Here is a 22,627-nt window from a genome sequence, read left to right on the forward strand (position 1 = left end):
ACATGCCGAGATTACTACTACTGGGTCACTATTATTTTTTTTCTAGCACTACTTCCACTGGTACTACTAATTCTGTTACTTTGCTATGTTTACTGCTACCACTATTTTTGTTACTACCTCTACTACCACCACTGTTCTACTATTACTATCATTATCATTTTTGCAACTATTAGTACTAATACAATTACTACTAATACAATTACTACTTTTACTATTACTACTAGTGTTAGTACTGTTACTACTACCCACCACCACTGTCTTCAAGAGTGCCCGACCTGGGCACCATTGTGCCCGTGTAGTATTTGTATTGGCTTGACAGAGCTTTAGGTGAGCGAAACATAGCTGTAAGGTCTCATTACTTACATTTCTGTTTTCCTAACAATATTCTCCACAGCATCACCACCAACCATTTTTGTTATGCTAGAATTTTTTGTTGTGTTAGAATCTGAATAAACCTTACACTAACACTATCTGTACTATGTTTCTAATATAAATAATTTGTTCTGTACTCTCTCATCGACAGATTTCATCAACAAACAAGATTCCGAGCACATACGAGGGACAGAGTGCGACCAGCGTATCTTGAGCAAGAAAGAATCAAATGGCACAGTATATAGCCCTAACTACCCCTTCCCGTATTTGCCTAATATCGTATGTAGGTACTTCATCTATGGCCTCCAAGACGCTCAGAATCTGGAGAGAGTCAGACTCCAATTCTTTGATCGATTTGATATACCAGCGGAACCGAAAGGAGATAAAAAGTGAGTCAATTAGGCAATTCTAACGTTAATTAAGTTTATTCAGGTATACACAAACACACTTACAAAGCATTATGTCAAAGCCAATCATAGCATGAACCAGTTCAAGAAGAGAGCCAGAAGGGGCCTAATGAATGTAACGACAGGAAGGGAGGAGAATGATTTTTTAGTTTTTTAGCTAACACACATGTAAATATAAATAACTCATTTTACCTTATTCCTAGTATATCTCCTCTACAGTATAATAATAAAATATTATCTCCTTTATAGTATAATAATAAGGTATTAAAAGGACCCCAATGGAATTAGTCACTTTGACTTTTTTGTGTTATCCCAGGTTCTCTACACATATGCTGCTATGTATGATAATCTGTGTAACTGTATTTGTGTATACCTGAATAAACTTGCTTATTTACTTACTTGTAAGTAAGTAGCCACAGACAGGTGGGTTTTTCCCCCCATATACAGTGGACCCCCGCATAGCGACTTTAATCCGTGCAAGAGGGCTCATTGTTATGCGAAATGATCGGTATGCGAATGAATTTTCCCCATAAGAAATAATGGAAATCAAATTAATCCGTGCAAGACACCCAAAAGTATGAAAAAAAAAAAAATTTACCACATGAAATGTTAATTTTAATACACACAAACTGAAAAAGGCATGCACAATTACATGACACTTACTTTTATTGAAGATCTGGTGATGATTGATGGGATGGGAGGAGGGGAGAGAGAGTGTTAGTGTTTAGAAGGGGAATCCCCTTCCATTAAGACTTGAGGTGTCGAGTCCTTTTCTGGGGTTACTTCCCTTCTTCTTTTAATGCCACTAGGACCAGCTTCAGAGTCACTGGACTTCTTTCGCACAACATATCTGTCCATAGTGGCCTGTACCTCTCGTTCCTTTATGACTTCCCTAAAGTGTTTCACAACATTGTCAGTGTAATAATCACCAGCACGGCTTGCAATAGCTGTGTGAGGGTGATTTTCATCCATGAAGGTTTGCACTTCAAGCCACTTTGCACAGATTTCCTTAATCTTTGTAGTAGGCAATTTCTTCAATTTCTCTCTCCCCTCCTTCGAACCAGTTTCCTCAGGTCTGGCCTCTTGCTGTTGAAGTTGATCTATCAGCTCATCAGTGGTTAGTTCTTCATTGTCCTCCTCCACCAACTCTTCCACATCATCCCCACTAACCTCCAACCCCAAGGACTTTCCCAATGCCACAATGGATTCCTCAACTGGCATAATCCTCTCAGGGTTAGCCTCAAACCCTTCAAAATCCCTTTTGTCTACACATTCTGGCCACAGTTTCTTCCAAGCAGAGTTCAAGGTCTTCTTAGTCACTCCCTCCCAAGCCTTACCTATAAGGTTTACACAATTGAGGATATTAAAGTGCTCTCTCCAAAACTCTCTTAGAGTCAGTTGAGTTTCTGAGGTCACTACAAAGCACCTTTCAAACAGAGCTTTTGTGTACAGTTTTTTGAAGTTTGCAATAACCTGCTGGTCCATGGGCTGCAGGAGAGGAGTGGTATTAGGAGGCAAAAACTTCACCTTAATGAATTTCATGTCCCCATAAAGTCGCTCTGCCACGTCTGTAGGATGACCAGGGGCATTGTCTAACACCAGGAGGCACTTAAGTTCTAATTTCTTTTCAGTTAGGTAATCTTTCACATTGGGGGCAAATGCATGGTGTAACCAGTCATAGAAAAAGTCCCTAGTGACCCATGCCTTACTGTTTGCCCTCCACAGCACACACAAATTCTCCTTGAGGACATTCTTTTGCCTGAACGGTCTGGGAGTTTCAGAGTGATACACTAATAAAGGCTTCACTTTGCAATCACCAGTAGCATTGGAACACATCAACAAAGTAAGCCTGTCTTTCATAGGCTTATGTCCTGGGAGTGCCTTTTCCTCCTGAGTAATGTAGGTCCTGCTTGGCATTTTCTTCCAAAACAGGCCTGTTTCATCACAATTAAACACTTGTTCAGGTTTCAGTCCTTCACTGTCTATGTACTCCTTGAATTCCTGCACATATTTTTCAGCTGCTTTGTGGTCCGAACTGGCAGCCTCACCATGCCTTAACACACTATGTATGCCACTACGCTTCTTAAATCTCTCAAACCAACCTTTGCTGGCCTTAAATTCACTCACATCATCACTAGTTGCAGGCATTTTTTTAATTAAATCCTCATGCAATTTCCTAGCCTTTTCGCTTATGATTGCTTGAGAGACGCTATCTCCTGCTAGCTGTTTTTCATTTATCCACACCAATAAGAGTCTCTCAACATCTTCCATCACTTGCGATCTCTGTTTCGAAAACACAGTTAAACCTTTGGCAAGAACAGCTTCCTTGATTGCCTTTCTGTTGCCCACAATAGTAGCGATGGTTGATTTGGGTTTCTTGTACAACCTGGCCAGGTCGGCGACACGCACTCCACTTTCATACTTATCAATGATCTCTTTCTTCATCTCTATAGTAATTCTCACCCTTATTCCTGTAGGGTTGGCACTAGAAGCTTTCTTGGGGCCCATGGTCACTTATTTTCCAGATAAAATCACCAAAAACACTGTAATAATATGAAATGTTCCGATTGTATGCTTGGATGTTACCGCGGAGGCTGGCTGGTAAACAATGCCACCGGCGGCACATGTGAGGCTGGCTAAGGGTGCACATTGGACGCATCTCGGACGAAGAGCGGTGAGCGGGTTTTTGAGCGGTATGCGAGGCAAAATTTTTGCGATAAAAGCGAGCGGTATGCGGATTGAACATTATGCGATGCGTACGGTATGCGGGGGTCCACTGTATATATATATATATATATATATATATATATATATATATATATATATATATATATATATATATATATATATATATATGGAGGTACTACCGTCCTGCCAAGTGAGTGTGAAATGAAAGCCTGTAATTGTTTTACATGATGGTAGGATTGCTGGTGTCTTTTGTCTGTCTCATAAATATGCAAGATTTCAGGTACGTCTTGCTACTTCTACTTACACTTAGGTCACACTACACATACATGTACAAACATATATATACACACCCCTCTGGGTTTTCTTCTATTTTCTTTCTAGTTCTTGTTCTTGTTTATTTCCTCTTATCTCCATGGGGAAGTGGAACAGAATTCTTCCTCTGTAAGCCATGCGTGTTGTAAGAGGCGACTAAAATGCCGGGAGCAAGGGGCTAGTAACCCCTTCTCCTGTATATATTACTAAATTTGAAAGGAGAAACTTTGGTTTTTTCTTTTGGGCCACCCCGCCTCGGTGGGATGCGGCCGGTGTGTTGAAAGAAAGAATATATATATATATATATACATACATGTAAGAGATTTTAACCATCCAATTGATTTTCAAAAAGTTGAGAAAGTAGTATCAAGCAAGTCCATGGTCGACAGGAATATAATTGAATCTTGTTTCATAAAAAGCAGTTTTGACAATAATATGAATATTTCCTTTGGTTTATATAAATTAGATCCATTTATAATTAATAGAATTTGGGTAGAATTTAATAATACACTGGACAAATAAATAGCTTGGGGGTGAGTTTTGCAAAGGACCTATTCAAGTTGGCTCGCCACGCGTCACGTGTTTAACCGTTGTGGGATCTGATAGTGAGGTGCTGGCCGACCCCTTATATAGCTTCCTTGGATGCTTCACTTTCATAGTTCCTTGATAATGTGAGTAGTCACGAAAGCGCTTGGAATTTCTCTATTCTTTCAGAGTGGTTGTTTTGCATATTTTGAAATCACCTGTTTACTGTGATCTTATTGCATTAATGGATATACACATATATATATATATATATTTATACACTGTGGATATGATAGTATACAATACAGATATGTTGATAAGTAAGACACGTGCAAAAATTAGGTAGCTTTAATTCCGAAACGTTTCACCTATGCAGAAGGCTTCTTAAGACGAATACAGAGGAGACAGCAGAAGCATATGTACGTTACATAGGTTTTTCTCCCTTTTTCTAAATAGCTCTTGTCCTTTTTATTTCTTCTATTGTCCAAAATACCTTTCATCCGTGGACTGCTTGCAGAGGCAAAGGCAATGTTCGCGGCTTTCACTGAGACCCACATAAAGGATCACTTAGACAACGAAATATGGATCCCAGGTTACAACCTATACAGATGTGACAGAGTGAACAGGCAAAAGGGGGGGGTTGGCCTGTACATTGCAGAGTCACTTGTTTGCACAGAACTGCTAAATGCCTCAAATGATGTAGTGGAAGTTTTAGCAGTAAAGGTCGAGAACCAAAACCTAGTCATTGTGATAGTCTACAAGCCTCCGGATGCAACATCCCAGCAATTCCAGGAACAGCTGTTAAAAATTGACCACTGTCTGGAAAACCTTCCAGCTCCTGCACCCAACATCTTGCTCCTGGGGGATTTCAACTTAAGGCACCTAAAATGGAGGAATATAGCAAATAATATTGTTGCAGTAATAACACCAGGAGGCAGCTCTGATGAAAACTCACACTCACGCGAGCTTTTAAATCTCTGCACAAAATTCAATTTAAACCAGCAAATAATAGAGCCTACTAGACTGGAGAATACACTAGACCTCATCTTCACTAACAATGATGATCTGATAAGAAATATCACCATATCAAAAACAATATACTCAGATCACAACATAATTGAGGTTCAGTCATGTATGCGCGGAGCCCCAGACCGACATAATGAGATTAGTCACGAGGGAGCATTCACCAAATTCAACTTCAATAACAAAAACATAAAGTGGGACCAAGTAAACCAAGTCCTAACCGATATAAGCTGGGAAGATATACTAAGCAACACAGACCCCAACTTATGCCTAGAACAGATTAACTCGGTAGCACTCGATGTATGCACAAGGCTTATTCCTCTAAGAAAAAGGAGGAGTAGATGTAAAACAGAAAGAGACAGGCGCTCCCTTTACAGGCGACGGAAAAGAATAACAGAGCGGCTAAAAGAGGTCAATATATCTGAAATGCGTAGGGAGACACTGGTCAGAGAAATAGCAAGCATCGAACTTAAGCTAAAAGAATCCTTTAGGAGTCAGGAATCGCGGGAAGAACTAAAAGCCATAAATGAAATCGAAAGAAACCCAAAGTATTTCTTCTCCTATGCCAAATCAAAATCGAGAACAACGTCCAGTATTGGGCCCCTACTTAAACAAGATGGGTCCTACACAGATGACAACAAGGAAATGAGTGAGCTACTCAAGTCCCAATATGACTCAGTTTTTAGCAAGCCGCTAACCAGACTGAGAGTCGAAGATCAAAATGAATTTTTTATGAGAGAGCCACAAAATTTGATTAACACAAGCCTATCCGATGTTATCCTGACGCCAAATGACTTCGAACAGGCGATAAATGACATGCCCATGCACTCTGCCCCAGGGCCAGACTCGTGGAACTCTGTGTTCATCAAGAACTGCAAGAAGCCCCTATCACGAGCCTTTTCCATCCTATGGAGAGGGAGCATGGACACGGGGGTCGTCCCACAGTTACTAAAAACAACAGACATAGCCCCACTCCACAAAGGGGGCAGTAAAGCAACAGCAAAGAACTACAGACCAATAGCACTAACATCCCATATCATAAAAATCTTTGAAAGGGTCCTAAGAAGCAAGATCACCACGCATCTAGAAACCCATCAGTTACACAACCCAGGGCAACATGGGTTTAGAACAGGTCGCTCCTGTCTGTCTCAACTATTGGACCACTACGACAAGGTCCTAAATGCACTAGAAGACAAAAAGAATGCAGATGTAATATATACAGACTTTGCAAAAGCCTTCGACAAGTGTGACCATGGCGTAATAGCGCACAAAATGCGTGCTAAAGGAATAACAGGAAAAGTCGGTCGATGGATCTATAATTTCCTCACTAACAGAACACAGAGAGTAGTCGTCAACAGAGTAAAGTCCGAGGCAGCTACGGTGAAAAGCTCTGTTCCACAAGGCACAGTACTCGCTCCCATCTTGTTCCTCATCCTTATATCCGACATAGACAAGGATGTCAGCCACAGCACCGTGTCTTCCTTTGCAGATGACACCCGAATCTGCATGACAGTGTCTTCCATTGCAGACACTGCAAAGCTCCAGGCAGACATCAACCAAATCTTTCAGTGGGCTGCAGAAAACAATATGAAGTTCAACGATGAGAAATTTCAATTACTCAGATATGGTAAACATGAGGAAATTAAATCTTCATCAGAGTACAAAACAAATTCTGGCCACAAAATAGAGCGAAACACCAACGTCAAAGACCTGGGAGTGATCATGTCGGAGGATCTCACCTTCAAGGACCATAACATTGTATCAATCGCATCTGCTAGAAAAATGACAGGATGGATAATGAGAACCTTCAAAACTAGGGAGGCCAAGCCCATGATGACACTCTTCAGGTCACTTGTTCTATCTAGGCTGGAATATTGCTGCACACTAACAGCACCTTTCAAGGCAGGTGAAATTGCCGACCTAGAAAATGTACAGAGAACTTTCACGGCGGGCATAACGGAGATAAAACACCTCAATTATTGGGAGCGCTTGAGGTTCCTAAACCTGTATTCCCTGGAACGCAGGAGGGAGAGATACATGATTATATACACCTGTACAATAAAAGATATTCACTAAATCCTGACCTGTTTTTTATCATCTTTGTCTTAATTCCATCTCTTCCAGCTGCTTTACCCATTTATGCAGAAGAAGGGGTTACTAGCCCTCTGCACCCGGCATTTTAGTCGCCTCTTACGACACACATGGTTCACTTCCCCATGGATATATATAAGAGTAATGATAAGAGTAAGTTGATGAGGGTATCAAATGATTTAGATAAAAACTGGATATCACATTGAAGAGAGGCAGTATGGAAGAAGTGGTTTTCAGATATTTGGGAGTTGACTTGTCAGCGGATGGATTTATGAAGGATGAGGCTAACCATAGAAGTGATGAAGAAAAAAAGGTGAGTGGTGCGTTGAGGTATCTGTGGAGACAAAAAAGTTATCTATGGAGGCAAAGAAGGGAATGTATGAAAGTATAGTGGTACCAACACTCTTATATGGGTGTGAAACTTGGGTTGTAAATGCTGCAACGAGGAGGCGGTTGGAGGCGGTGGAGATGTCCTGTCTAAGGGCAGTGTGGAAATTAGGAGAAAGTGTGGAGTTAATAAAAGTATTGGTCAGAGGGCTGAAGAAGGGTTGTTGAGGTGGTTTGGTCATTTAGAGAGAATGGATCAAAGTAGAATGACATGGAGAGCGTATAAATCTGTAGGGGAAGGAAGGTGGGGTAGGGGGTCGTCCTCGAAAAGGTTGGAGGGAGGGGATAAAGGAGGTTTTGTGGGCGAGGGGCTTGGACTTCCAGCAAGCGTGCGCGAGTGTGTTATATAGGAGTGAATGGAGACGAATGGTTTTTGAGACCTGACTAGCTGTTGGAGTGTGAGCAGGGTAATATTTAGTGAAGGAATTCAGGGAAACCTGTTGTTTTTTATATAGCCAGACTTGAATACTGGAAATGGGAAGTACAATGCCTGCACTTTAAAGGAGGGGTTTGGGATATTGGCAGTTTGGAGGGATATGTTGTGTATCTTTATACGTATATGCTTCTAAACTGTTGTATTCTGAGCACCTCTGCAAAAACAGTGATTATGTGTGAGTGATGTGAAAGTGTTGAATATTGATGAAAGTATTTTCTTTTTCGGGGATTTTCTTTCTTTTTGGGTTACCTTGCCTCGGTGGGAGATGGCCGACTTGTTAAAATAAATAAATAAATATACACCTACCATCCAACTTACGACCTGCTCGACTTACGACCACTCGACTTACGACCGTGTTTTTTATGCCAAATTTCTGGGAAATAAACAACTATTTGTGTGGTACACAGTGTTTATCCTAAACCTTACAGTATAAAATATAGTACTAACAACATAAAAAGTAAAGTAAAACATGAAATACCAAAATAAAACAATAAAATAAAGTCATTACAAAAATGTTTTGTTGATATTCAGTAGTAAAGTTCGACTTACGACCATTTCGACTTATGGCTGGTTTCTCGGAACCGAACTCGGTCGTAAGTCGGATGGTAGGTGTATATGTGTGTGTGTGTGTGTGTGTGTGTGTGTGTGTGTGTATGTATTTCAACAGGTCGGCCGTTTCCCACCGAGGCAAGATGACCCAAAAAGAAAATACTTTCATCATCATTCAACACTTTCATCATCATTCAACACTTTCACCTCACTCATACATAATCACAGTTTTTGCAGAGGCACCCAGATACAACAGTTTAGAGGCCATTTTGTGTTTAATCATTGGTATGAGGTATGCACTGTTTATGTGGCCACTGTAAAACGACTGCAGAAACTTGTACCTCCTGTTATACGACATGTAGAATGTTTTATGCTTGTCTACGAAATGCTTGAAAATGTTTGTTCAGGTTTTATACTATAATTTCCGTGAAATATTTGGTTGTGCATCACGTTATCTGGATATCCCTTATTCAGCTATGATCAAATACCCATAACATGTACAGAATTTTGTAATTTTCATTTACATAGTCTCTAGTGGCAAATTTCGTAATCTCAGTGTTGAAGTGTAGTATAGTATACCTGGAGAGGGTTCCGGGGATCAATGCCCCCGAGGCCTGGTCCGTGAGCAGGCCTTGTGGTGGATCAGGGCCTCATCAGCCAGGCTGTTACTGCTGGCCACACGTAAACTGACGTACGAACCATATCCCGGCTGATCAGGTACTGACTTTAGGTGCCTGTCCAGCGCCTTCTTGAAGACAGCCGGAAGTCTATTGGTAATCTCCCTTATGTATGCTGGGTGGTGGCAGTTGAACAGTCTTGGGCTCCTGACACTCACTGTGTTGTCTCTTAGTGTACTCATGGCGCCCCTGCTTTTCAATGTAATGAAACTTTTGATATAGATGTTTAGGGTTCAGTTATAGATTGTGATAACAGATACATTGGTTTATACTGTAATTTCTATGCTGCATGGTACAGGGTTATGTACAGTACCAATGTATGTCTGGGTAATGTAGGTACCAGCTAGTAGCGGCATCAGCCATGCCAAAAATCTTTACGTCATCTCCCGTCAAGGTATTACCTTGAAGAACTCTAGATCTAAGAAATTAAAGCTCCTCTTCCCTTGAAATGAATACACCTAATTAACACTAATTACCCAGGCCTCGTATAACACCTATGGGTTTACCACTTCCCCATAAATATAATAATTTAGTCAAGATCATTTCCTAATTTTATTCAAAACACAGTTATATTCTCTTAACTCTCTGTTTGCAGCTGTTCCGATGGTTATCTCAGAATATACTTGAAGGGGCAAGAAATGGAGAATGCCTACGACAACCCTGACTACGAGGTGTGTGGCAAAACGTTACCTCAGACTGTGGTGTCGTCAGGACCAAGACTTGTCATGGTGTTTAGCTCAGGCAACTATCAGGGAGGAAGATTCAAAGCCCATTACAAATTTGAAACTGGTGAGCATCAAATTGATCCTATTTCTGTTCTACAATTCCCAATTCCTTCTTGGAAGTGGTTCTATTGATTGCTTTTTCAAGGTCTGAATAATACATCAGTACTAAAAAAACTGGATAATAAATTTTGTCAGGAGAATGTTATTTCATATGTTAATGCTTTAATTAATGTGTCATGAACAGTAATCAATGCAGAGAGAGAGAGAGAGAGAGAGAGAGAGAGAAACATTTGAACAGTCATGAATAACAAAATTAGATCTATTCTAGTGGAACTGTGGAAGGTAATGGAATTTTATGGTGCATAATTGTTCTCTAAGATGTCCAGATTGATAATCCAGTGGTTGTTACTGTCAGCCTTGATGAGCCAGTGGGTGTCAGCCATGATGATCTAGTGGGTGTCAGTTTTGATGCTCAAGTGGGTGTCACTGTCAGTCTTGATGATCCAGTGGGCATTACTGTTAACCTTGAGTGGCTTAAGAAATCCAAGATGGTTGTCAACATTACCATCAAATACTAGTAGAAATAATGGTAGAATTACCGACGAAATGTTAGGTAGACACCAATGCAATTAATGTGATATTGTGGCAACGTTTCGCTCTCCATGAGCAAAATTAGCTTATTCACTGATTTCAGTCAAGGATTCACAATGTTCAGTAGGACCTGTTCCTGATTTCCTGATTTTTTCCCGCACTCTTGCATCGGGGGTTTACGAAAGACTTCAGATCAGTCTGCCTGATACCCATGCATATGTTTATTTTTTTTTTACCCTCATCTACGACATCGTCTTCATTTAAACCTCTTTTCGGCATGTATGCCCAGAAACTCTGCTCTTGAGAGTATGTGGGTGATCATTATTCACTGGATCAATCCACTGTAATAGTCATTCCTTGATGGCCTGCCTCTTGGTTTCACGGTATTTGATCCATGATGCCATCTCTTCCCTGAGGGTAGTTACACCCTCAGGGGATGTAGCCTTTAAATATTACATGACCTTCAAATATCTGCTACAGATGTGTAGACTGAAGTCCAATGATATCTTTCTCATTCAGTGTTTTTCATGTGAGAGCCGGGTCTCCATCTGGAAAAGACCCGAGCCGGGACAATGCCGGCGAACCTACTGCTAGACCGCCTGGACCATGTTCGTAGAGACTACCTGGACCATGTCCTTAGCGTGTAAATATCACCTTGATAAACATGTCCGTTCAGTGAAGGAGAATTGATTCAAGGAATTGGATCTGACTTCACCTTCCTTGGATTGAAGCTGATTACCTCCCGTTTCCCCAGGCTTTGTATGACCTCTACAGGTTGAGCACTCTCCCCTTTCCCCTCATGAATCTAATAATGTGAACCCCATTAATAAATGTGTGTGAGGATACCTCATGCAGCATATGCATTTGATCCAAGATAATGAGACTTTACCTGGTATAAGGAAGGTGACCTACAGCCAAGACGGGGGAGGTCTGGGTTTGATTAATACCTTAGGTACTGAAGTAAACTTTTGGATAGATTTGGGACAAGGTTGAACAAACACATGGGTGAGGATGGGTGGTTTTGATAAGGATTTGCCTCATATGGGCCAATATGCCTGCTGCAGTGTTCTTCCATTCTTACGTTCTTATGTGTTGTGCTTACTCTGAGCCCGTCTGTACAGAGGTGGTGTCATGATCCAGAGAATTGGACCTGTCCACTCTTCCTGCGATTGAACTTGCTTGCCTCTCAGTCTCCTAGAGCTCCTTTTCCTTCCTTTCCTCCTCCCCTTCCTTCATGAATGTCATAACCTCTAATGAACATCATCCGTAATGTTGTCTTCGCAAGGTTTTCTGCCCACTGTTTTGTTCTGCTTTTCTTTGTGAAATGTCCCTCAGTTTCTGCATAAGTTTATGAGAAAAGTTAGTTTATGAAAAGAATGAAAAAAATATGGAATGTTACTGCTTTTATTTAAATACATAAATGTGCCCAGATCTGAAGCAAAATGTGTTGCTCCACCATCTTGCATTCTCATAAATTAATTCAACCACTCATGATCAAACCATAATAACTGATCTCTCTCTGACCTGGAAAACATAAAATGTAGCACATGTAATTAAAATACCTGAACGGTCATTCTGATATTGGTCTTTATGAATTCACAGGTGATCTATAACCGTCTTGACAACCATCTTTAACCCTTCAAATTTCTCTAGAGTGATGGAATGTCACTCACTGGAACATCAATTTAGATATCTAAAAGGTTCAAATTCTGCATTAAATAGTTATGCATCACAAAATTATAGGTTCAAAAAAAAAAAAAAAAAAAGAGTTTAGCACTCAGACTATTGTGGTGTCAGAAAGCCTCTCCAGTAGAACCCTGACTCAGGCTACTCAGAGTAAACATACATGTCTTACCTGTCTTTTGTATTGTAGTCCAAATGGTTTCTCACTTTATATCAATGTTTATACTACATGCACGATATTTTATGATTTTCTTTATGTAGTAACTTAAGTTTTATTTTAGAATACAAGATCCCAGGCACACCATCTCCAGATGGAAAATGCATATTCACCTACTATAGCTCAAGCCGTAAAGAAGGCTCATTTAACTCTCCTCGGCACCCGGCCAACTACCCGTCCAATACCACCTGTGAGTTCACTTTTCAAGCCAACCCAGATGAGCAGGTTCGCCTGGCTTTTTACCAGTTCGAACTCCGCAGCGAGAAAAATAACTTAACTTATGGGTGAGTTTCTCCAATTGCCAAAAATTTGACGTGTAAAATTATAATTTTATTCATAAAAGAAGTTTAAAAAGAGATCTGTATGTGTGAGTGTGTAATTATTTATTTGTGGTTTAGGAAAACTGGCCAACTTTTAATTTACTGAATCATATATTTTTTAAATATAGTTGTAGCACACATTACATGTTCATTACATGGTGTTCTTCTTCAATGAATTTCCATTATTCATCACTACTTTTGTCAGCTTATCCAAATTTTTACATAAAATTCTTGTAGCTATGATTATATATTGTTTGTAAATGTCCCACAGCAAATCATTTACATAATTCAACAACATCAATGTGGCTAGTACTGATAATTTCCCCAGGAAAGCAGGATAACCCAGAGAATAAAAAACACTTGCATTATCCCCAGCTCTCCAGAGTGTAAGCACTGCCCTTCCCTCCTCCAGGACTCAGAGTCCTGCAAACTATATTAAGAATGATTATTAATGATATGTACTTAAAGATCCTTATGGCACTGAATACAACCTTGAAAATGATTGCTCTGTTCTTCAATGTGAGTGAGTCAAGTGTTCCTCCTTCAACACTTTTATAGGTAATATATTTCTCTCCAACATATATTTAAGTATTTCTCCCCAACACTTTCGTTCTCATGAGTTAAGTGTTCTTTCCACTTAGCCTTTCATAAATACACTGACATCAGAGACATTCCTCTCCTAACACAATCATTTTAGTAAGTAAAATATTCCCTCTGCAACACAGTCATGAGTAAATTATTCCTTCCACTACACTTTCATAATTGCATAAAGTATTCCTCTCTAATACATTCACTTGTGAGATTCTATGCATTCTATGAATTTAAAAAAAATTGCATGCTGTTTTTTTTTGGAAAAAGATATATTATTAATATTATAAATCCCTCCCTGACTCTTTCATTTAAGTTACTAATCCTCCTTAATATTTCCAGAAATCACTGTCAAGAAGACTGGGTGGAGATCTATAACGTGTACAGGCCAGTTGAATCTGATGTAGAGAGAGAGAGACTGAATGGTCGTTACTGTGGCCTGGCAGCTCCTGGTCCCATAGAGAGTGAGCTTGAGGCTGTGGGTCTCCGTGTGGTCCTCAGAACTGACCATGAACATGTCTATAGTGGCTTCGAGGCAATATATCAGTTTAAAAAGAAGGAAATGTTGTTTAGAGGCAAGTTAAATGCTGCTTATGTCATCTTTTAGGAGTGAAGAAGAGCAGAATGTAAGTGTGGGGGATGTACGTGAGGCATTACGTAAAATGAAAGGGGGTAAAGCAGCTGGAACTGATGGGATCATGACAGAAATGTTAAAAGCAGGGGGGGATATAGTGTTGGAGTGGTTGGTACTTTTGTTTAATAAATGTATGAAAGAGGGGAAGGTACCTAGGGATTGGCAGAGAGCATGTATAGTCCCTTTATATAAAGGGAAAGGGGACAAAAGAGACTGTAAAAATTATAGAGGAATAAGCTTACTGAGTATACCAGGAAAAGTGTACGGTAGGGTTATAATTGAAAGAATTAGAGGTAAGACAGAATGTAGGATTGCGGATGAGCAAGGAGGTTTTAGAGTGGGTAGGGGATGTGTAGATCAGGTGTTTACATTGAAGCATATATGTGAACAGTATTTAGATAAAGATAGGGAAGTTTTTATTGCATTTATGGATTTAGAAAAGGCATATGATAGAGTGGATAGAGGAGCAATGTGGCAGATGTTGCAAGTATATGGAATAGGTGGTAAGTTATTAAATGCTGTAAAGAGTTTTTATGAGGATAGTGAGGCTCAGGTTAGGGTGTGTAGAAGAGAGGGAGACTACTTCCCGGTAAAAGTAGGTCTTAGACAGGGATGTGTAATGTCACCATGGTTGTTTAATATATTTATAGATGGGGTTGTAAAGGAAGTAAATGCTAGGGTGTTTGGGAGAGGGGTGGGATTAAATTATGGGGAATCAAATTCAAAATGGGAATTGACACAGTTACTTTTTGCTGATGATACTGTGCTTATGGGAGATTCTAAAGAAAAATTGCAAAGGTTAGTGGATGAGTTTGGGAATGTGTGTAAAGGTAGAAAGTTGAAAGTGAACATAGAAAAGAGTAAGGTGATGAGGGTGTCAAATGATTTAGATAAAGAAAAATTGGATATCAAATTGGGGAGGAGGAGTATGGAAGAAGTGAATGTTTTCAGATACTTGGGAGTATATACAGCATATATTTTTTTAACACACCCGATGTCTCCCACAGAGGCAGGGTGGCCTGAAAAAGAAACACTTTCACTATCATCCACACTACCAACACTCTTATATGGGTGTGAAGCTTGGGTTGTAAATGCTGCAGCGAGGAGGCAGTGGAGATGTCCTGTCTAAGGGCAATGTGTGGTGTAAATATTATGCAGAAAATTCGGAGTGTGGAAATTAGGAGGTGTGGAGTTAATAAAAGTATTAGTCAGAGGGCTGAAGAGGGGTCGTTGAAATGGTTTGGTCATTTAGGGAGAATGGATCAAAGTAGAATGACATGGAGAGTGTACAAATCTGTAGGGGAAGGAAGGCGGGGTAGGGGTCGTCCTCGAAAAGGTTGGAAGGGGGGGTAAAGGAGGCTTTGTGGGTGAGAATTTCCAGCAAGCGTGCATGAGCGTGTTAGATAGGAGTGAATGGAGATGAATGGTATTTGGGACTTGACGAGCTGTTGGAGTGTGAGCAGGGTAATATTTAGTGAAGGGATTCAGGGAAACTGGTTTTTTTTATATAGCCGGACTTGAGTACTGGAAATGGAAAGTACAATGCCTGCACTTTAAAGGAGGGGTTTGGGATATTGGCAGTTTGGAGGGATAAATTGTGTATCTTTATACGTATATGCTTCTAAACTGTTGTATTCTGAGCACCTCTGCAAAAACAGTGATTATGTATGAGTGAGGTGAAAGTGTTGAATGATGATGAAAGTAGTATTTTCTTTTTGGGGATTTTCTTTCTTTTTGGGTCACCCTGCCTAGGTGGGAGATGGCCAACTTGTTATATATATATATATATATATACATGTATATACAGTGGTCCCCCGCTTTTCGTAGTTCCCGGCAATCGTAAAATTCGCCAATCATAGGGGTATTTTTGTATGAACATGGACTCGCTTTTCATAGGTTGACTCGCGAGTCGTAGTTCGTCCGGGACGTGTACCCACGGCGTGAGCCGGGGCGGCAGCCAGTCTGGCATTGTTCACCAGTGAGCGAAGGTCCCCTCACGTGCTCCAGCGAAATATTCCATAATATTCCATTTATTTTAGTGCTTGCAAGTACTAAATAAACTACCATGGCTCCAAAGAAAGCTCCTAGTGCCAAGCCTGTGGTAAAGAAGGTGAGAAATACGACTGAATTTAAGAAAACCGTCATTGAACAATATGAAAGTGGTACAAATGTGGCCGAACTGTCCAGGACATATAAGAAACCCTACACAACCTTATGTTCTGTAGTGGCCAAGAAAAAGGAAATAAAGGATGCTGTTGTTGCAAAGGGAGTAACTATGCTGACAAAAATGAGATCACCAGCACTGGAAGAGATTGAGAAGTTATTATTGGTGTGGATAAATGAGAAACAATTAGCAGGAGATACTCTTATGACTTCGATTATTTGTGAAAAGGCTAGGCAGTTGCATGAAGATTTGATAAAGAAATTGCCTGCAAATAGTGGTGAAGTGAGTGAATTTAAGGCCAGCAAAGGCTGCTTTGAGAGATTTAAGAACCGTACTGGCATACACAGTGTGGTAAGGCATGGTGAGGCTGCCAGTTCGGACCACAAGGCGGCTGAAAAATATGTGCATGAATTCCAGGAGTACATAGAGGCTGAAGGACTGAAACCTGAACAAGTGTTCAATTGTGACAAAACAGGCCTCTTTTGGAAGAAAATGCCAAAGAGGACCTTCATTACACAAGAGGAAAAGGCAATGCCAGGACACAAGCCTATGAAAGACAGGCTGACGCTAATGTTCTGTGCTAATGCTAGTGGGGATTTCAAAGTGAAGCCATTACTAGTGTACCATTCTGAAAATCCCAGAGTGTTCAGGAAAAACAATGTTATTCAATTCAATTCAATTCAAAGTTTATTCTCTATAAGGATTACAATGCTGAGTTTACAGAAATTTGGTTATTGTGTGGTTTACATGTAGTAAAATTGTGATTACAGAGTGTACCACTAGAACGCTTAGCATGGCTAGGCATTTCGGGCATACTTAGTTTTATTCTTAATTGTAAAATATTACAAATTATGAGGTAAGTTGGTATTATGGCTAAGTGACTAAATACTAGTTTGTGAGTTTAGCAATGTGAATGCTTTTGTTTTGGCACAGTACATAGTTTCAGTATTGGAGTATCACAGGATTCATTATTTTAAGATTGAGATTAATATTTCTGTTTATGGTCAAATGAGTGAGTGAGTGTAAGTGTGAACCACCAGGTGGTATTCGTGTAGTTAGTTGACGGGGTGTATCAGGGAGATAAGATGTTTTCTAATGGTAGTTTTGAAGGTGATGAATGTGTCTGCAGTTCTAGAGTTCTCAGGTAGGGTATTCCAGATTTTAGGGCCTTTGACATACATTGAATTTTTGTAAAGGTTTAGTCGGACACGGGGAATGTCGTAGAGATGTTTGTGTCTGGTGTTATGCCTGTGGGTTCTGTCACAACTATCAAGAAAGTGTTTTAGGTCAAGGTTGATATTAGAGTTTAAGGCCCTGTAGATGTAGATTGCACAGTAGTAAGTGTGGATGTACTGAACTGGGAGTAAGTTTAGGTCTATGAAGAGTGGGGGGGTGTGTTGCCAGGGATGGGATTTAGTGATTATTCTTACTGCAGCTTTTTGTTGGGTTATTATTGGCTTTAGGTGTGTTGCTGCAGTTGATCCCCAAGCACAAATAGCATAGGTGAGGTATGGATAAATAAGTGAGTGGTATAGTGTGAGAAGGGCATTTTGCGGCACGTAGTATCGTATCTTGGAGAGGATCCCAACCGTTTTGGATACTTTTTTGGTTATATGCTGGATATGGGTGCTGAAATTCAGGTTGTTGTCGAGGTATAAGCCTAGGAATTTTCCCCCATTATTTCTGGTAATTAGAGTGTTGTCAATCTTAATGTTAATTTGTGCATCTCCTGCTCTGCTACCAAACATAGTATAGTAGGTTTTGTCAGTGTTAAGCATAAGTTTATTGGCTGTCATCCAAGTCGATATTTTAATCAGCTCCTCATTCACAATGGTGTTGAGGGTGGCAAGATTAGGGTGAGAGATGACATAAGTCGTGTCATCAGCTAAGAGAATAGGTTTCAGGTGTTGGGATACGTTTGGAAGGTCATTGATGTATATGAGGAAGAGCAGGGGACCAAGGACACTTCCCTGCGGAACTCCAGTATCAAGTGGCCGTGTTGCTGATGCTGTGTCTTTAATGGTGACGTACTGATACCTATTAGTAATGTAAGATTTGAAATAAGCAAGCGCATGGCCTCTTATACCGTAATGATCAAGTTTGTGGAGTAGGATGTCGTGGTCTACTGTGTCAAAAGCTTTTCTTAGGTCAATAAAAATTCCTAGTGGATATTCCTTATTTTCCAATGCTGTGTAAAGCAGATCTAGCATTTTTATGATTGCATCATTAGTGCTTTTATTTTTCCTGAATCCAAATTGGCAGGGGGTTGAGTATGTTTTGAGCCGTTATAAATGAATACAGTCTCCTGTGCACGAGTTTCTCAAAGATTTTGGATAGCAATGGTAAGTTAGATATTGGCCTATAGTTGTTTAAGTCTGTAGGGTCACCACCTTTATGTATTGGTGTAACCCTTGCCATCTTGAGTAGTTTCGGGAAGGTGCTAGTCTCTAGTGACTTGTTAAAAAGTAATGAAATAGCATGCGAAAGGACATGGGCCGCTCGCTTGTACAGTAATGGTGGGACGTGAGACAGATTCCCCAAGTTATTTTTAGGTGACTTTATAATCTCAATGACTTCCATGGGCTCAGTTGGTGCAAGATAGAAGGAATTAGGGAAATTCCCATCTAGGTAGTCCCCGGCATGGGCATTGGTATGTGGGATTTTACTGGCGAGATTAGATCCTATGTTTGAGAAGAAGTCGTTTATCTTGTTAGCTGTGTCATTGGGATGTAGTGGTGTTTCATTAGGTTTAGTTACGACAATATTCTTGGTTTTTCTCAGTTTGTGGGTCCCTAGAATCTGAGAGAGTGTTTTCCAGGTCTTTTTTATATCTCCTCTAGTGTCTGTGAATCTACTGGAGTAGTATAGTTGTTTGGCTTTCTTTATTACTTTGGTGAGAGCTGATGAATAGTGTTTAAGAATATCTTTGTGTATTAAGCCCTGTCTGTATTGCTTTTCATATTGGTGTTTCTTGTCAATGGATTTCAGAATGGTGCTGGTTAGCCATGGGCAACCAAGCCGTTTGTTTGTGATCTGTTTTGTTTTTATAGGACAATGTTTGTTGTATAGTCTAAGTAATTTGTTAAGAAAAATGTCAATACTATTGGCCTTGGAGAATTCTGTAGGCCAATCAACAGTCTCTAGGTCAGCTGTGAACTTCCTTACTGGGGCCTCGTCATGGAGTCTAAATGAGACTTTGTTGTATTCAAGTGGTGGTTTACTAATGTTTGTCAGGAGGAAGGTAGGGTAGTGGTCTGTAGCGCTATTTGTGATTATCCCTGATTTAAGGGGGGCTAGTATATTGGTCCATATGTGGTCTATTATGGTTGCACTTGTCTCAGTGAGCCTGGTTGGTTTAGTTATTGTTGGTATGAGAAGTGTGTTGTTCATATTGTTGATGAAATCAGTTACAGGCTGATCATCTAGTAAGCCAAGGTTGATGTTGAAGTCTCCAGCTAAGAGAAGGTGGTGCTTATTCATTTGTCTGTTTGTTATTAGTGACTTTAATTTCTCACTGAAATTTGGGATGTTTGTGTGAGGTATCCGGTAAATGGCACCGATTGTTATAGGCGTCTTAAGGTTTTTTACAGTAAAATTAGCAAAAATGTATTCCCCATATTCATCACTAAAGCAAGTGGTGCTAAGACAAGATAATTGGTTAGAGTAATAGATTGCAATACCACCCCCAACTTGGTTTGGTCTGCAGTTGTGAATTGCTGTGTATCCTGGTAGAGGGTAGATATCTATTGTGTCCTGCTTAAGCCAAGTCTCAGTAAGAATAATGCACGAGAAGGGTGTCTTTAGTGAAGAGTAAATTGTGTGTGTTTTGGAAATCTAATAGTAAGGCATGGGTCACGAGGGAAATTTTCGTCGAGTGGTTCAATGAAGTGTTTGGCCCTAGTGTGAAGGAGTATCTCCTGGAAAAGAAATTGGATCTCAAGTGCCTGCTAGTATCCTGGTAGAGGGTAGATATCTATTGTGTCCTGCTTAAGCCAGGTCTCAGTAAGAATAATGCACGAGAAGGGTGTCTTTAGTGAAGAGTAAATTGTGTGTGTTTTGGAAATCTAATAGTAAGGCATGGGTCACGAGGGAAATTTTCGTCGAGTGGTTCAATGAAGTGTTTGGCCCTAGTGTGAAGGAGTATCTCCTGGAAAAGAAATTGGATCTCAAGTGCCTGCTAGTAATGGACAATGCACCTGCTCATCCTCCAAACTTGGATGACCTAATTTTCGAGGAGTTTGGGTTCATCACAGTAAAGTTCTTGCCCCCGAATACCACTCTTCTCCTCCAACCCATGGACCAGCAGGTTATTGCAAACTTTAAAAAACTACACAAAAGCAATGTTTCACAGGTGCTTGACTGTGACCACAGACACTCACTTGACCCTAAGGGAATTTTGGAGAGAACACTTCAGCATCCTCCACTGCATAACCCTTATAGGTATGGCTTGGGAGGGAGTGACTACCAGGACTTTGAACTCTGCCTGGAGAAAATTGTGGCCAGATTGTGTCGACAAGAGGGATTTTGAAGGATTTGGGACTGACCCTAATGAGCCTATGTCTGTTGCAAAATCAATTGTGGCACTGGGGAGTTCCATGGGGTTGGATGTTACTTTGGAGGATGTGGAAGAATTGGTGGAAGACCACAATGAAGAGCTCACCACTGAGGAACTGCAAGAGCTTCAGCAGGAAGAGCAACACATCGCAGCTCAGAATCTTGCTGCAGAGGAGGAAGAGAGATGGAAGAAGGTGCCTTCTTCAGAAATTAAAGAGATTTTTACTATGTGGGGTAAGATGGAAAGCTTTATGGAGAAACATCGCCCTAACAAGGTTGTTGCAAGCCAGGTTGGCAACATGTACAGTGACAAAGTCTTGGGCCATTTTAGGGAAGTGTTAAAGAGACGCCAGAAACAGAGCTCTCTCCACAGTTATTTTGTGAGACAGGACTCCAGTGACTCTCAAGGTGGTCCTAGTGGCATTAAGAAACAGAGAAGAGAAGCAACCCCAGAAAAGCAAATGGTACCTGAGGTGTTGATGGAAGGGGATTCCCCTTCCAAACTATAAACAATCCACTCTCCTCCTCCAGTCTCCCATACACTAAGAAGAATCTCCAATAAAGGTAAGTGTTATGCTGTTAATGTTTCATTCATCATTTCCCATTGTATTGTTTATGTACTACTACATGTATATTTCATGTTAAAAAATTTTTTGTTTTAATACTTCTGGGTGTCAGGAACGGATTAATTGTATTTACATTATTTCTTATGGGGAAAATTGATTCGTAAATCGTAAATTTCGTTTATAGTAACGGCTCCAGGAACGGATCAATTACGAAAAACGAGGGACCACTGTATAATGTATATATATATATATATATATATATATATATATATATATATATATATATATATCAGATCGTCAGGTCCCAAGTACCATTCGTCTCCATTCACTCCTATCTAACACGCTCACGCACGCTTGCTGGAAGTCCAAGCCCCTTACCCACAAAACCTCCTTTACCCCCTCTCTCCAACCCTTTCGAGGACGACCCCTACCCCGCCTGCCTTCCCCTATAGATTTATATGCTTTCCATGTCATTCTACTGTGATCCATTCTCTCTAAATGACCAAACCACCTCAACAACCCCTCTTCTGCCCTCTGACTAATACTTTTATTAACTCCACACCTTCTCCTAATTTCCACACTCCGAATTTTCTGCATAATATTTACACCACACATTGCCCTTAAACAGGACATCTCCGCTGCCTCCAACCGTCTCCTCGCTGCTGCATTTACCACCCAAGCTTCACACCCATATAAGAGTGTTGGTACTACTATACTTTCATACATTCCCTTCTTTGCCTCCATAGATAACTTTTTTGACTCCACATATACCTCAACGCACCACTCACCTTTTTTCCCTCATCAATTCTATGATTAACCTCATCCTTCATAAATCCATCCGCCGACACGTCAACTCCCAAGTATCTGAAAACATTCACTTCTTCCATACTCCTCCTCCCCAATTTGATATCCAATTTTTCTTTATCTAAATCATTTGACACCCTCATCACCTTACTCTTTTCTATGTTCACTTTCAACTTTCTACCTTTACACACATTCCCAAACTCATCCACTAACCTTTGCAATTTTTCTTTAGAATCTCCCATAAGCACAGTATCATCAGCAAAAAGTAACTGTGTCAATTCCCATTTTGAATTTGATTCCCCATAATTTAATCC

The 22,627-nt window shown here is 40.3% G+C and overlaps 1 protein-coding gene across 9 annotated transcripts in view; it reads left to right on the forward strand.

Annotated features, from left to right (window-relative positions):
• The window catches only part of LOC128699015 (cubilin), a 421,279-nt gene that overhangs the window by 370,226 nt on the left and 28,426 nt on the right, over positions 1-22,627 (forward strand). For all 9 annotated transcript variants that reach the window (XM_070090389.1, XM_070090391.1, XM_070090383.1 and 6 more), the window contains 4 exons: positions 524-761; positions 10,063-10,256; positions 12,748-12,967; positions 13,934-14,166. In XM_070090389.1, coding sequence (XP_069946490.1) covers positions 524-761; positions 10,063-10,256; positions 12,748-12,967; positions 13,934-14,166 — 885 coding nt within the window. The remainder of the gene's footprint in view (positions 1-523; positions 762-10,062; positions 10,257-12,747; positions 12,968-13,933; positions 14,167-22,627) is intronic.

This window comes from Cherax quadricarinatus, chromosome 31 (genome assembly GCF_038502225.1).
Source record: "Cherax quadricarinatus isolate ZL_2023a chromosome 31, ASM3850222v1, whole genome shotgun sequence".
In the NCBI taxonomy this organism is placed as follows: domain Eukaryota; kingdom Metazoa; phylum Arthropoda; class Malacostraca; order Decapoda; family Parastacidae; genus Cherax; species Cherax quadricarinatus.